The sequence below is a fragment of the Anguilla anguilla genome, chromosome 15, assembly GCF_013347855.1.
Source record: "Anguilla anguilla isolate fAngAng1 chromosome 15, fAngAng1.pri, whole genome shotgun sequence".
NCBI classification, from domain to species: Eukaryota; Metazoa; Chordata; class Actinopteri; order Anguilliformes; family Anguillidae; genus Anguilla; species Anguilla anguilla.
The window spans coordinates 27,052,090-27,067,088 of record NC_049215.1 but is presented as its reverse complement, the minus strand read 5'-3'; the positions used below and the strand labels follow the sequence as shown (position 1 = coordinate 27,067,088).

At 42.0% G+C, this 14,999-nt stretch overlaps 1 protein-coding gene across 5 annotated transcripts in view; it reads right to left on the bottom strand.

The window, feature by feature from the left end:
• runx1 (RUNX family transcription factor 1) overlaps positions 1-14,999 on the bottom strand; it is a 51,953-nt gene that overhangs the window by 15,306 nt on the left and 21,648 nt on the right. For 2 of the 5 annotated variants that reach the window (XM_035394162.1, XM_035394164.1), the window contains exons 2-4: positions 4,566-4,643; positions 3,635-3,891; positions 996-1,152 (exon numbers count right to left, since the gene is read on the bottom strand). In XM_035394162.1, coding sequence (XP_035250053.1) covers positions 996-1,152; positions 3,635-3,891; positions 4,566-4,593 — 442 coding nt within the window. In that variant the 5' untranslated portion in view covers positions 4,594-4,643. Of the gene's footprint in view, positions 1-995; positions 1,153-3,634; positions 3,892-4,565; positions 4,644-12,179; positions 12,307-14,999 lie in introns of those variants that run through there. The other 3 variants (XM_035394163.1, XM_035394161.1, XM_035394165.1) reach the window with 2 other exon arrangements.

Sequence of the window (14,999 nt, the reverse complement as noted above, 5' to 3'; positions counted from 1 at the left end):
TGGATGGAGTGTGTGCGTGCATGTGTGTGTGTGTATATGTGTCTGTTTGAGAGAGAGAGAGAGAGTCACTTTGCAGTCATTCTGCAGTCACCCCAACTGAATTACTTCCATTTGTCTGCAGACGTTTCACTGTTAATAATTCATGTAATATCAGCCCACAATTAAGTGACTCCATTATGAGCCCTTGTGACTCAGAGAGAGCTGCCAGGCCAGCTCTGAGGCCTACGCGCTCGCAGAGAGAGAGAGCCGAGAGGTGGGGAGAGACGACGCAGTAAATCACTGCAGACCGACGGAAGAGAGCCCAAACGAAGAGGGGAGGAAGAGAGAAGACGTGGCATCAACTCGGCATCCAGTGTCAGGAATGCGTCTTCGCCATCGCACTCAGCGTCACGCACAACGCAGGCTGATGCAGTCCTGTCTGCCGGATTATCACCAGTGGACCAGTCGACTGGCTGGTTTTAGCCACTTCACTTTGATCACTTCCCTCAGGGGGGAACTGAAATGTACCTCCTGCCCTTCTAACCCTTACAAAAATCTAGTAAACTAAAGTTGAGTTTTATAGACATATCTAAGTGTACTTCAGTCAGAGAAGTATACTAATCTTGATAAATGATTAGTATACCTATAAATGTACTATTTTGATGCTAATTGGGACTAAATTAGCCCACTTTTTAATCCATAAAAGCATACTAAAGTATACATATTATACTTCTAGTTTACTAGTTTTTGTGAGGCAGAGGTTCTCAACCGTGCTCCTGGAGATCTACCGTCCTGCAGGTTTTCACTCCAACCCTAACAAAGCGAGTCTCGATCCACAACAGGAGATCGAGCTGCTAATTAGTCATATCAGGTGTGCCAAATTAGGGTTGGAATGAAAGCCTACAGGATCAGGGTTGGGAATCACTGTTGTAAGGGAATCCATTGCTGCTTCACCTGCCTCCTTCCCCTCCCCTCGCCTCCTTCCCCTCCCTTCCCCTCCCCTCCCCTCCCCTCACCTCTGCCGCTGCGGCCGACGAAGCGCAGGTCGTTGAAGCGGGCCACCTGGTTTTTGAGGGCGGCGGTGGCATTGCGCAGCTCGGCTGAATAGTTCTCATCATTCCCCGCCATCACCGTCACCAACGTGCCGTCGGGGATGTCACCAAGGGCCACCACCTGTCAGACGTTTGCAGTCATGATTTCCTTTTAGAATTGTTATTTTCAAATAGCTTTTCCTGTCATTCAGATAGTCACTAAATTGAAAATTCATGAGAGATTAAAGTTAATAATAATAATAGTATTAATATTAATAATAACAACAACAACATTTTTTTTACAAACTGAATCAAACTTGATCTTTTTGTTCGTTCAGTGTTCAAAATTATAACGCATTTGGATTCTCTTTGCACATACTAGTCCTATCAAATCACGTGAATAGTCAATTGATCACTTCATTGTCCTAATGGTCAACCTGTAACCTATTATATTAACCTAATTAGAGAACAATGAAATACGGCGTTTCTGCTTGGATGTCTGTCCAGCAAACTCTTGCTGAATCCTGAGGGTTCGTGCTGTGATTCTTGTTTGTTACTATTGCTACTTTTTCCTTTTAGTTTGTTTTTGAAAATATTATTTCACTAATTGTTTTCAGTTGCATTTGGTTTGCGTACCGCATATATTAAGCGCCGTTTTTACGAGCTTGTCTCGATGTTCTTATTTTCGCTCAGAATACATAAATATTTAGGGTGTTTCATTGGAAGTCTTGTTTTTATAGCTGGATACAAGGCAGCGAGTGTGTATTGTAGAGGTGCATAGCTCCACACCCAAAGCAAATAAGTGCTCAAGGCGGATCACTTTCATATAAAACGTAATCGCTTCTTGCTTAATCTTGAGGTCGAAATGGACGTGAAATGTTTTGAAGAATAGCCTAGTTATGCTGTCTCGCTTAGGTTTTTCACCGAGATGAAATAATACTGTCGCAACCACAAAACACCCTGTATACACACCCAAAGCTTCTCATAAGGCACTCGGATGGATAATAGGAGTTTTGGCACTGGCGCAGACTTTACGCGGCGGATGAAAATTACGGAAGTCTGTCAGTGAGCGATCTGAAGTCATCCGTAAGAACCAGACATCAAGCTAAATAATAAAGGGAAGTCATTAAAGGCGTCTTGGGAATGCAGTCTAACATAAAAGACTGTCGTCGGAAAAAATATTTTAGTTTATCGCAGCTGTATTAGCCTCTCTCCGAAATAATTGCTGCCACTACGTTGACAAGATTCTAACTAGATGAATAAAGTATATATTAAAAAAAATAGAATCCAGTACTGAATTGCGAATCCAGCTTACCTGTAAAAGAAAAACGAGCCAATGTATTTAAAATCTGCCTAATTTAAACGGTTTATTTAAAATAAACATGTTCCATATAACCTGCTACCTTGCGAAAAGAAGGCATTACTGGTGTTTCGGGGATTAAATTCGAGGCTAAATATTTACGATGGCCGGATGGTTTGACCCCATAGCCTACTTAAATTCGGCTCTGATTCCTCTGAATTGGTATAATAGGCTATATATTATAGCTAGTTGAATAATAACTGAAGTATTATGTATGAATTTAACCCCACTATACGCTCCATTTACGTTTAAACTGTTGGCTTTATGAATTATGTTTATGCGATCATTCTCGTCACAGCTATTTAATGGAGCATATTGTTTTAGGTCAGATATTAGATCACGGATAACGTTTTGTTATTAATTTGTAAAGATATATTATTGATACAATAGATATACACCGCAGTAATCCCCTCCCTATGTAATTTCCTATAAACTATTGCAGATCTGGCTAAACATACCGAATCTAAAGGATTATTATTATTATTATTAGAGTTTGAAATATTATTTTAAAGACAGGTTTTTAGATTACATTTACTGAGACAAATAAAAGCTAACTTTTTGGGTATTGAGGAAGTGAAAGTTACCACTTATTTATCTCCTGACTAAAACAGCGGAAGTATTTCTAAAAAGTTTTGGGGGTTTTCTTACACGTATATCTTGCGTCAATGTTTTCCAAACTGAGCGTCCAGGCATTGTACACCTGAGACTGGTCAAAGCGGCTGGCTTGTAAATAATAATGTCAATAGGCTACGGTAAATTAACCAGAAAATTAAAAAGGACACTGGGTGTAACTGAATTGTTTGCATATTCTATGATTCAGATATTTTTGCTTATTCGAGTTTGACATATTTTCAATACCAGTTTTATTTAAGTAATCAAAATGAACTTTTTAGGTATTGAGAGAGTTTACCACTTTCTCACTAAATGCTGAAAATAAAAAAGTTTTCAGTCGCCAGACATGGACTTCACCAGAGGCTCAGGGTAGTCTACTGTATGATTCCTTTTCACCGTGGGCAAATGCTTTAATGAAAACCATAAATTGTCCTTTTCCTCTAACCACTAAAATCATCTAAATGTTTGTGACACCATGCGAATTTATACCCGCACTTTTTCCATACATCATGGTTGCAGCATTTTTGTAACATCACTGCATTGCATTAGTCAGACTACACTGTTGATATGAAAGTTTGAAATGAGCATTCCTTCATATTCTCTGATGCCATAAGAATGACGTGTGTAAGCCTGGCCCCTGTGCTTTTCATACCTTGAAGGCAACAGGCAGAGTCTTGTTGCAGCGCCAGTGGGAGGGCAGAACGGAGCACAGAAAGTTGGGGCTGTCTGTGCGCACCAGCTCTCCGGGGTGATCAGACAACACCTCCACCATGCTCCTGTCCGTGATGCGCAACTTGCCCACCAGTGCGGCGGCGCTGCTATCCTGAGCGCCCAGTGGCAGACCGTCTGTCATCTTCCCTGGACTCAGGGTTGTCGATGGGGGCGTGAATCGGCGCCCGGGGGCGGGATCTGAAATACAGGGTGTCGGAAGATGAGAAATAGATGAATAGCAAACCCGAGGAAACCTCGTGAAAACATGTTTAGACAAATCTGTAAAGAACCACTTTACTATAAACTAATTTTAAACACATGTTTAACCTAACAGCTCGATTGAAATAATTGAAATTCTTCCATTTTCACTGCCAAATCAAATAAAAAAGCCTCTGTGGCTTCTTTAGATACTCCAAATGAACTAATAGCCAACCTGAATCAGCGCCGAGGCACATAAAACCGCAGCGTTCATTTTGACAGGGGAAGCGGCACTCTGTCATTCCGCCAACCACAATCGATGCCACGTGAGTGCGGTTTCAGGGGTTAGCGCTGTACTGCTCCAATGGATACCACACCATAGACATGAATATAAATACACATCTGGCCAGCAACTACAGAACTTCAAACGACCCACGCCCAACCCTCAGATGAAGTGTGTGCGCGTGTGTGTGCTAGAATCAGGGTAACGCCAAGAAGAGCTAATAACAACCGTTAATCTAATTAACATCACACAGCCAGACAGTCATCGACAACCCTGTCCACAGCCACTCTGATATACCGATACGATACTTTTTGTATTTATATTATTTAGTTTAAAATAAACATACACATTACATTCTGGCTTCAAAAATAATTTTCGAAAATTATCATACCGTATTTGGCGTCCCAGAGGAAAACCATTTGTGCAATGTGGTAAATTCCGCTCAGTTACTGTTCCGCTCCAGAATTCACTGTGACCGCCGCAGTTCGCCGGTGGATTTCCAAAAAAAAAAAAAAAAAAAAAAAAACTCGAATCAAGGGAAATGAAATTGAGCGCTGTCGTTCGATTTAATGTATCCCAACGCACTGTCAGTTCCGCGGGCTCCTACAGCACGGTTTATTTCGAAATCCGGAGGCTAAGGCAAGCACCCTATCAAAGGCTGTATGTCCGGCGCAGATATTGACTACTATTTTAGTTATCAGCTGACGAAGAAAGGTAGAAGTATCGTAATGTATCCGTGTCTCCCATCTTCCTTTTCTTCCTTTCTCATGCGGAGATCGTTCTTGTAAGTTCCAACTGACTCACTGTCTGACACCCCGTCAGATTGCGCTGCGCGAGAAACTTCCTGGAACTGCCAGCCTATTGCCAGGGCCAGAATGGAGGGGCGCCCGCGATACCCTCGACTTTACTGTAGTCTAGTCTACGCACAATATTAACACGCAATCGCAACACAAAGGGAGAAATACCTTTCCCTTCAGTAGACTAAATGGAGTCGCCACATAAAAGAACGGAACTTACAAACGTCCGGAAAACAAGTCTCCACACGCAGTCATCGAGCTGACTTAAGCAAAATAACAAGCAATAATATGCAGCAGGCTATCTTTTTTCCGTGGGAGAATTCGAAAAACAGATTTTGATAAGTAGTAGTGCATGCTTATATTCGCCTGTTTACGTGACACAACTGACATTTGCCTTAAATCATATTTTAAAATATAGTCTGTCATGCGCAACGCACGGTTGAATTTGAGCGTGGGTGGAAATCAAGAATGAATGGATGACCCAAACTCCCACTCACTTATGCACTACAGATGCTCCACTCAAGACTATACGCTACTAGACGCTTGTTGTATCATGTTGTTATCTACAAGCTCAAAACAGTTATCGCTTGAATGTATGTCCAATTAGATTGCGTTCTGTCATAAGCTGCTCGAAAAAGCACATCCACAATTGGCACCACCATTTACGCACGTCTGATCGACTGGGATGGTCACTCCAAAAACGCCGTGTGAATGAAGCTCCCGACAGCGGGCTGGATTTACTGGCAATAGGTAGCGTAGGAATGCGGCCCGGAAGAGTTTATTTGCATAGTTATATCTGCACCAATACAATAGCACTGTGGGAGAGGCTGGTAGAAGCCTTATCCAATCATGAGATGGCAACTGTAGCCGAGTATGCAAATAGCTCCGCCTTTACAGTCAATGGCATTCCATGGACGCGAAGTGAGCTAAGGTTAGAGTTTTGCGCCTCTCGCATGGTACAATGCATGCTAAAGGTTGAACTTGTTGCGAACTGTAATTGATGATTTATGTTAGATGTAGATCTACAGTAGCCTAATACAATACATACAGGAAAATCACAGTCACCAATACATACACTCAAAGTCGGACTTCGCACACAAAAGGAAAAAAACTTGTGAAGTATGAACATTATTGACAAATCTCAATGGATTGCCCACTGCAGCAACAAATGTTAAAATACAAGTCACGATCAGTGACTTTTCTTCCTAATGGTACAAGCGTTTCTATATGTTTTTTTTTTGGGTGTACACAGTAAAGTGTAAATACATATTAACGATGACACAAGCATGGCTATAGATCTAAAGCAGTGAGAGGAACTCAAGCGACTACAGGTTAAGGTAATTAGTACACTATTAGTATAAGCCTTCTACGCGTTACCACTGGCGGAGGGGTTCTGATCCTTTTCAACAGAGTGGCATGTACCAGGCGGTCTGTCTGTGAGCGCTGCCTCCAGTTTATCGAGCTGCATCATCGGTATAGTCTGCTGTCATAAGACCCCATCGATCTATCAACACGAGATGGCGCAAACTCCAACAGCGCAATGTTTCTGTGTTGGTCATATGCCTTTTTCCACCCTTCGGGAAATATGATGTCATTTAAAAAAGGGCGGGGGGTGAAAAAGAAGTTGCGGCATACCAATTCTTTGCCATTGGACCTGGCTGTTTCGTAAAAACAGCACACGCTACCATTTAAAGGTGGCACCTCAGCATCGATTCAACGACTTTTGCCCTAATTTTCAAATTGTCCTTTGTTCAGAACAACGCCACTTCCTAACTTCCGAGACTATAATGTATGAAAAATATGTATTCATCATCATTTGCGTAATGAATGGCATGTACGTATTAGAAAATATTATACCCGAGGTAAACTTCACAAGGTCCTATTATTGGTAATGACCCAGCTCCTCCGGACTTATAGTATTAGTGTCATTAATCAGTGAAACCAACAGAGGGCAGCAAATGACCTATTGGGAGGCACCTCCAGACCGAGCAAAAAGACGCAGGGCTGGTTCGATTTCTCCCTCGGCACAGGGATGTATACAGTGTGCAAACGGTTCCAAATTAAGCGGGATGCAGAAGTCAAAGAAGCAATAGCATGTTCCTCAGAGCAAGGGCGCACTACACGACCCAAAGCGCACATTTAGCATCACGAAAACTTACTTGGTAGCCTTTTCTATGCCTCGTGTTCATCCATCTGTATTGGCTAAAATATGAGAAATAATGAAGATGACTGAAATGTATCCACGATGAAAAAATATTTATCACAGGCGACAATACCAAAAGCCGCCATTATTTGGAGCATAGTAGAAGGCCTAGTATATATCCCCTCGTTTTCATATTATATAGGCTTAGACATGGCCTATAACCCAGTATAATATACAACTCAATTGGAAGCCTACTAATTTAATAATTCCAATGTTCTTACCCAATGGTTTAGGCAAGTTTTCTTTATTGTTTGTGCCCTAGTACTGCACTTTAGGAGCACCGGTCATTAAGAATCATTATTGCCAATACAACCAAGCAACGGTGCAGTCACGTTTACTTTAATTAACCATGTTTTGTAAACTAGGCCTAATAGTCTAAATCCTACAGTTGCCTTGGTGAGAGCCAATCGAAGACAAAACTTCTTCATATCGAGTGAGATTGAGCAACCATCTTCCTGTTCAGCCGTCTCTTCAAAGGAAACATCGTATGCTTAAGGGTGCTCGGCAATTTGATTGGTTTGCCATTTTACTTTGAAAAAAAAGACAATTTTGACATTTGTGTTAAGGAGTTTAGAAGAACTGCCTGATTCGCATCTTTATCCGGAGCTGGTCTAGTTGCAAGAGTTTAGCCACAAGGGTCATAAAAAATGTAAAGCTCTGTGCCTCCGTGACGCACCTTTTCCAGGCGGCCTGTAGCGTGGGTGATCTGAAGTGACTGGTCCCGTCACTTACCGTAAATCTGGATGGAGCCCAGCGGACAATCTTTATTGCGCGAAAGCGTATTTTCTCTAGAGAATAATTTAATTTGACCACTAATTACGCGCTCCTATGTCCGCAGTATTTGTTGCAAGAAAGCACTATTTGAAAACAGAGTATCTAAATCGTTCAAACTGGACAATCAACTAAGACAAAGACAGTGCGATCTATTGTAATGTCACCGACTCACACTTTACACACCCTTTACTTGATTTCAGCCTGTTTTTGCACGCTTTTGTGGTGCTCTGTGTTGTTTTCTATTTATTTACGGTGTTGAGGAGAGGAACGGCCAGGGGCATTAGTGAAGGGCGAAAAGTGCCGCAAGGGCAAAGTTTTCTGCACTCGTGTCAGCAGAGGTATACTGTTTATGAGACGAGGTCTGATTATTATTTATCTTTCAATTCCCTCACCTTAAACCAAAAAAAGTTTCAGTTGTTCTATAGCAAAAAACTTTTGAGGTTGCATCTTAAGTAACGATGTTATGCGTTCTGCGTAATTTATCATTATGCATTAGGTCAAGATACAATCGATTGATCTGTTCGTTATATATACCAATACTTCAAATCGCAGGGCAGAGCTATCACAGATAAAGAACAGACGGTCTCAGGAAGACGGTAGATTAATTTGGTTGCTCTTTGGTAAATATTGATTCCTCAGATCTTCCAACACAAGTCTACTCTTATGCAAACGTACCGCACGGCAGTCTCCTCACCAACCGGCGCATCTTCTGGGTCTAATACAGGTGAAGCCGAGCAAAGTTAATCTCTGCAGAATTTAGCTTGTCTGCGGCTTGATACATCAGAAGAAAATGTTTAGATGTAAAATTAAGATTCCCTAATATTTAGCTTATTATTGCGTGTATAAAACAGACAACTAGGCTAACCAAAATACAAAGAACAAACAGATGTCCGGTGTGTAGTGTATGCGTTCATTCAAAGATCTCTTCTTAAAATAATTAAACAACATCCAATATTTCGCATGCTATCAATATATATTAACAGACATATTATAAACGTGGCCTGTTATTGTCTCTAATTATTAGGCTTCTATTTTTAACTGCGGTAAACATAAAATAAATTATAGCGCGCAGATCGCTTGACATAGCTGATCCTACACGTGGCCGATTTAATTTTAATTTCCGTTTTTTCCCCAGAATGCACGTGTCGAGTAACACTGTGTTTCTTTCCGATCGAACATCTGCGTTATTCTGCAAGACCTTCGTGCCAAACTGTCTCTGGTCGATTGCGTAAATATGCGTAAAGGCGGAGCTACCGCGAAATGGGAAATGTCATCACAAGTTTGCTCCTTATGATACTTTAGAGCTTTTGTTTTTTGCCTGATAAATTAATTACAGCGTCTATTGCATCGTTAAGTTTTAAATATTTTTAAACGGTTGGAATGATAATACTTTTCCCCTACCAAAACCCAACCTGCCACATGGAGCGAATTGTCACATGTCATGTTGATTGTCACATATCGTTGCTTTTACTGGCTAAATAAATTGTTCTGTCACATTAAATTGTACATACAGCATACCAGGCATTATACTTTTAATATATCATATTTTAGAATACCAATTTCAGAAAATTATCTTTTTAGCCTCCATAATAAATTCACCCCCAGTCCTTTTCTAGCCAATTTGGAGTGAAAATGGTGGGGTCTGTTTCTCTCTTTTCCATTAAAGTTTCAAATCCTTCTTCTGTCACGATTCAACTAGTGCACACAGTATCAGCCACTCCGGGATCAAAATTTATTTTAGATTGCAGATTACCATAGAAACTTTTCAAAATAATTGTATTATCTCAAACCAACGTTTGAACCCACTCTTTTCAATTATCCATCAAACATAAAAGTGACACAATTAGTTTGAGTTTAAACAAGCAAAAAACATGATGTCAACTGAACATAAATTGTACTTATCATACGATAGCATCCTCTACTACGATTTATAGTGTCCTGTATGGTAAAATGTTTCAGTTACGGAAAAAGTCCAGTAGGTACTGCTAAACTTTTAAATGAAACCTTGTTTCAACGAACATATTATTTGTATTAAAACTAGACGGTAATATTACTATAATCCAATATAAGTGGCCTAAAGATTAAGAAAGAAGAAAAAAAAACTAACTTTGTCAGGATGATTCGTTTTATATTTAGAGTCCTTACAGTTTTCAGCTGGAAGAATAGTCTTGCTGTGTTAATCGTCTTTGGGAGCTGGCAATGGTAGTAGGTATGATCCGTCTTTAAAACCGGCATTTTTGCTTTTCAAGACAATTCTGAAACAATACAAAAAATAAATAGCTATATTGAAAAGCGAGCTGTAGTGTGAGTGAGATAAAATAAAATTCAGCATACACTTAATATTCTATATGTGCGTAAATGTGTTTTTTTAAGGATAGCGTGTCACAGCATACGTCATGGATAGTTGTTGCGTAAAAATAGACTATGTTCATAGACTTTTCTTCTTTTTGATCCGGCATTGCGATATAAAATAATATTTGTTTATGAGATTTATTTATATTTTGATTGAGTGAATGGAGGCACAGTTGTTCCTGATGGACGTGCAAAATTATGACATCAGAGGCTGCAAACTGGTTTCAACGTACGAACCAATTTTGAGCTTAGACATTGATCTATTTTAGCAATGTATAAATTGGCCTTTAAAATATAATGTCAAACGCCTTATTCGATATATTTTAGTGCAATATCAATATCATTTTGAGGTGTTAATTTCTTCCCTTCCGCTGGTTTGTATTTGAATGGCCATTCATCTAATTAAGATCTATTCGCGTTTAAAGCCTAAATAATATTTATTTTCTCAGTGTGAACATAATTTAATCAGGATAAAATTTTACCACACTTTGAAACGCACACACACGCATACACACACATGCATACGCACGCACACACACACACACACACACACACACACACACACACACACACACACACACACGGCAAAGCCTTTCATATTCTTATGCATTTTCCGTGTTCAGTCCACATGACAATCTGCAATAATTTATGTGTTTCATACATGAATTTACAACGAAACCTTAAACCAGGTAATAATTAAACATCGTTTGTAGATGGCATTTCATAGTGTTCAGCTGGTTAATTTTATGTAGAAAATCTGAAGGTGTTTCAGAAGGGACAATGAAAAATCTGTTGATGGTAACAGGAAGAAGTTACACAGTACTATGTCCATTGTCCTCTGGACCAATGTCCACGGGACCAGAGTGGGACCAAATGTTATCTGTTAGAGTTGAGTTAACACTGTTAGAGGTGAATTAACACTGGGTATTTTACAGTGTCCCATCTGTAGATTCTTTGTGGAACTAAAACATGCCCCAGGTTACCTTTTTTCTAGTCAGGTTGTAAGATAAATAGCAAATCACAGGTAGGAGTAGATGGTAAGTAGATGTAAGGTGCAGATGCACACTGCGTCTGCTCTATGTGTTCATGTTGTGTTGCACCGAATGGCCCTAATAGAATTTAGAGCATGCCAGCAGACTTCTGCATCTTGAATATATCATATGACAAGATTGCCTTGTTCACAACCTCTGAATTGATTTAAACAGTACCACAAACTCCCGTGATCAATGATGGACTAGTCAATGTACTCTGCGAAGCATTTGCTGTGAAGCAAAGTTTCTTATTACTTCAGATTCCTGGAACTGTCTGTCTGCATGATTGTGGTGAACCATTATGGTCACTGGAGTATCATACCACCTGGATGGGCATGTGTCCCAGTGTTTTAGGTAAAGGCAGGACTCTCCATGGACATGGTCTGAGCAATACATTCATAAATACCCAAAATGGAAACCTAGCTGCTGATTGAAAATAATAATTGATCCATAATGGACATGAAGAAAAATGATTCTCTCTAGCTTTCAAACCCTACAGAACCCCATGCACATAGACAGTGGAACGGCCACTTTACCAGCTCTGTTCTTAAACATTCAACAACACATTATAGCTTATTAATAATAATAATAATAATAATAATAATAATAATAATAGCTTGATGTTGGTAATATTCCTGCCCTCACCAGGCTTTGATCCACCCAGGTTTTCTGATAAGAGACAGAGGACACAGCGAGGGGACATTTTAGAAAGACGATGGCGAGAGTGGCAATGACGAGGAAGGAGGGGGGAGCTGAAATACACCAGGTGGAGAGGATGAACAGCGAAGGAGAGGATGATGGAGAGAAAAGGCGACGAACGAGAGGAGGAGGAAAAGTGAGGACGTTACCGAAGGGAGCGCCGGCGTTTTGGCCTTTCCTCATCAGGTACACGGCCCAGGACAGGGGGGTGGAGGTGCCGAAACGTGCAGCGCTCATGCCCGCGTTAACCAAGACTGGAGAGTGGAGCAGCAGGATGTGTCCGCCTGCCTCTACGGATTCAGTCTGGAACGATGAACCCCTTCTTTCACATGTCTGCCTTTATACCCTCAGCACTTCTCCTGTTTTATTAGTTAGTGCCAGTCTATTGGGGTGAGGGGGGGGGGGGATTGTAGGAGGTTGGGGGGTACATGCACTCATGCCTAATATGTTCTTTGCAGTAACCATGGCCACAGGAGGCAGCGGCACATGGCCTGGGGCGATTTTAACCTGCTAATTTCATTTAGCTCCTCAAATGATTTTTTTTTCCCTCTTTACAAAAAAAAAAAAAAAAAAAAAATCCGTGACACTGGAGAGAAAATGGAATCACGCATGTGGAATTTTGAATCAAAGTTCGCTTGAGAGAGCAGCAGACGCCCGGATCGGCCTGCAGAAGTGACTCGTTGCTGCTTGGGGTGAACGTTCTGTCCCCTAAGACCATCCCGTCCAGGAGACCTGGACAGAGACCCAGTGGTTCAGCAGCCAGAAGCAGGCTCATCTGTCAGGTTAGGGGCTTGTAGGGGGTGCTGGGGAAGGTCGGGGGATGAGTGATCTCATAGCGGGCAGATTGCCACACGATGATGACTTTATTCATTTTGATTTTCATCCAGAGTGGGATATTTTTCTATTCCATCCCGACATTCCAGGAACTCAGCTGATACAAAATGCAGTAGGAATGTTTCAGGGGAACAGGCCGCTTGTATTCCCATTGAGTTGTGGTAACGTTATCTCACAGAACATTATTACTGGCCCCCGTACTGTCATAGAGCTTATTTATTGTTTCAAAGAAGTTCTGTATAAGTGACAGGATACAATTCCAGAGATGTTCTGCAGAAACAGATAACATCCTCTGATAGTTGTCATTTAGTCATGAAGAACACGGAGGATGTTATGCATGTAAGTACGCAAATGGCAGATTCATTGAACATTGTAAGTAACGGCCATTATAAACACCGATGGCCATCAGCAATTAAAATGTGCTTTTATACTGGGCTGACAAAACTGAATCAAATTTTAAGACCTTTACTTAACTGAACATTCTAATGCTGATGTAACCATCACTACTGGTAACTGAAACCAATTGAGTTCTAGATCACTGACTTAGAATTTTTGAAAAAAAACATTCCAAAAACTCCTGCTCTTCAAAGGGTTTTGGTAAGAAGGCCCTTTCTGCAACAGGTTCCCCGGCGAGGCTGCAGCTGGGGCAGGCCGCTCTGGTTACACTCTGAGGCTGACGGGCTGGCGAGCTCCCACAGCGCCAGTCTCAGGGGCACAGAGCCGCTGTCACCACAGCGAGCCGCGGCACGGGCTGCCGCTCCCGGTGCCCACGACCGGCGGGCAGCGAGGTGGCGGGCGCCCGCCGACCGCCCGACCGACGACCGACGGTGGTCACGCGGTGGTAAACCACTGCTGGGCACGACGGTCAGAGAATGGCACTGTGGGATTGAACCGCTGACTTCTCTCCGTTTGTATAGCAGTAGCGCAGTTCTCGGCTCTGTCGGAGGCTGCAGAGATTTGCCCTCTTCTATAAGGCTCAGTACAGCAGGCACTCCGGTCACCCTGTAGCTCCAGGCCAGTCTGTCCTCTCCGTACCTCCTGGGACCGGCTCCCTCAGGCTATTGTGTCCCCCACGCAGTCACTCTGGGCCCGAGAATCAATAACACCCCCAGCTCGTCTCTAGCAAATCATCTCACCGTGATTAATATGTCCAATGGGGTGACTGTTTAAAAAAAAAAAAAAAAAACTATTTTAAAATAAGGGGTGTTTTGAGTTTATTTTCCTGAGACATCTCTAATCGATGCTAGAATTGGCATAGAGGAATGTTTTCAGTAATACGTTCTGATAACGCCTGAAATTTGTTTATCAAAGATCGATAGAGCAATTGGTTTGTGCCAGTCAAATTGATTTGGGCTATCAGCCTTTATAGTTTTATTTATCAAGACAAATATTATTATGAATGCTTTATCTCTGTTTCTCTCCCCTTTCTCTCTCTCTGTCTCGCTGTTAAGACTGTGAGTGATATCATCCCTTCACACTTCCGTGATGTTTGTTAAAAGAGGAGGAAGAAAATAACTCAGCTTTAGTTCTCCTCAATAATTCATGGGGCTGTATTGTGTGGATGCCGTTAACTGCTACTTAAAAGTAATTAATTGATTTTCTGACATATCAGTTAGCAGTGCGGAGATCTGACACAGCAAGGCACTGTGCGACCCCCCCCTTCCATCCCCACCCCCCCAAGACGAGCTATCACACAGATGCACACATCCACTGATGCTTGCTGTTGCATTGTGGGTGTGCTGGGGAGACCAGGGGGGTGACACACACTTCATCCAGCTGTGTTGACACACACGCGCACGCTGACGTCAGCGTCCCCCCGCCCCCTCCTCCCAGGTCTGCTTTTCCCAGGGAACTTTCCAGAAATGCTCCAGACAGTCGACTCGATCTGAAACCGGCTCAAAAGCATAAACACCGGGGCCGGAGCAGGACATGAAAGGCGGGGGGGGGCGGAGGGGAGGGGGGGAGTTTTAGAACAGAGGCAAACTCCAGAGGCACAGTTCAGAAACAGCTGCAAGCCTGACTGTGCACTGACAGACAGAGTGAGGGAGAGAGAGAGAGAGAGAGAGAGAGAGAGAGAGAGAGAGAAATGTTTGTATTGTGGCGCTTAGGATAATGCATTTATATTGGTTAACAGG